This window comes from Austrofundulus limnaeus, unplaced genomic scaffold (genome assembly GCF_001266775.1).
Source record: "Austrofundulus limnaeus strain Quisiro unplaced genomic scaffold, Austrofundulus_limnaeus-1.0 Scaffold53, whole genome shotgun sequence".
Lineage (NCBI taxonomy): Eukaryota > Metazoa > Chordata > Actinopteri > Cyprinodontiformes > Rivulidae > Austrofundulus > Austrofundulus limnaeus.
The window spans coordinates 637,778-639,448 of record NW_013952455.1 but is presented as its reverse complement, the minus strand read 5'-3'; the positions used below and the strand labels follow the sequence as shown (position 1 = coordinate 639,448).

Here is a 1,671-nt window from a genome sequence, read left to right as displayed (position 1 = left end):
GTATGTATGTATGTATGTATGTATATATGTATATATGTATGTATGTATGTATGTAAATGTATATATAAAGCTCACTTTACTCCTACCACCTTGTAAATAAGAAGAGCTGATTTTATACTAATAACCAAAATTTTCAAAATATATATATTTAATGTCATACATTGGATCAAAAGGATAGCAGCACATGTATTAGGTAACTGTATATCTAACTGTATTTTTACACAGCAGGGTCCTTCAGCTGCAGCCTTAATATGAGTTTAATCAGAAGGTTTTACCTGAAACAAAATSCTTTGATATATTAAAATGATATAATATTTGTGTTCAACCTTTTTTTGACCCATTTTAATAAATCACACATAATAATTATGTCACCATCTAAACACAGCTTCAGYATCTTTCTGTGTATAAATACACACATATTTATACAGGCAGAAATGTAATCATTTTTAAACTCAGGTTTGACATCACCTTATAGCCTTGCAATAAACTCAGCAGTAAAACAATTTATTTGTGCATTTCTTTCAGGATCTAAAACTGAAAACACGAGTTGATTTGATGTGAAATAATTCAATTAGAGCTGCAGGACTTGTTGAAGACGTGTGATTTGTCCAGGTTTGAGCTCCGAATGACCTTTTAATAAACCAGAACTATTGATCAGAGCATCCAGCAGCCCACCCCCACCCCGGACTCCTTTAATCCCCCTCTCGCCTTGACGCTTTACTCTGAGCCTGGATTTGTAAACCCGCAGCTGCCGCCCTGGTTACTCACTGATCAGACGCTCCGAGGTATTAATAATTCACCAGCCCCTCAGCCCCGCAGCTCCTCTCCGGCCGCGGGACACGGCGCGTCCTCCCCCCACCACCACCWCCAGCCCTCTCCGCCCCGGAGCGTGCGCGTCAGAGCCCCGCTGCGTGTTTTCACTTCCCCGCACTTGTTTACTCCCTCCTCAGCTGCTCGGTGTCAGTCACGGCGCAGGAGAGACGTCGGTGTCCGCTGCAGGTTTTAGCGCGCGCGCACACACACACAAGTACACACGAGCGGAGCCCTCCACAGTCAAACCCGGACGGACCGGGTCTGCCGGCAGGTCTCCCTGGACTTTGGCGACTTTTCTCCGGACTGCGAGTAGCAGGTGAAGGAGGAGGACCTGAGGTCTGAAGAGCTGACAGGAGGTCCGGCTACGACTCGGTGGACGCTCTGGTCCGGTCCGGTCCCGGGACGGATTTGGTGCCGCGCGCCGCCGAGGCGAGGCAGCTCGGATTAAACGGCTCCCTTCGTCTGACTGAGCGACCGAGGAAAGTTGACTCCAAATAAAAATGTTTTCTGGGCAACAGGCCGCGGTTTAGGACTCCTCTTCTTCCTGTCAGAGGCCCACTTGAACAAAAACACTTCTCGGTGTCCCACACTTTTTTTTTTCTTCCTGGAAGCCGAACTTTGGAAAGTGGAGAATGGATTTTTTCTGAGTGTTTGGCACACTTCCTCACACAACAATGGTACGTGCTGTGGAAACCGAGTCATTTGCATCTTTTCAGGCTGTCAGCTTTATTGTTCTTATTCTGAGCTTTAAAGATGAAAATTAATGCACGGATTAGTGCTTCTCAGATCACTTTTGTATTTAAGTCACTAAATGTGTACCAAGTCCCTCCAGCAGCTCCAGCCTGGTCATATATATAT

The 1,671-nt window shown here is 45.7% G+C and overlaps 1 protein-coding gene across 4 annotated transcripts in view; it reads left to right on the top strand.

Annotated features, from left to right (window-relative positions):
- LOC106517806 (nuclear factor 1 X-type) overlaps positions 1-1,671 on the top strand; it is a gene marked incomplete at its 3' end in the record, with an annotated part of 205,716 nt that overhangs the window by 18,146 nt on the left and 185,899 nt on the right. The window contains 1 exon segment of one of the 4 annotated variants that reach the window (XM_014008820.1): positions 856-1,490. In XM_014008820.1, the coding sequence (XP_013864274.1) occupies positions 1,488-1,490 (3 nt within the window). 4 annotated transcript variants of the gene reach the window in all.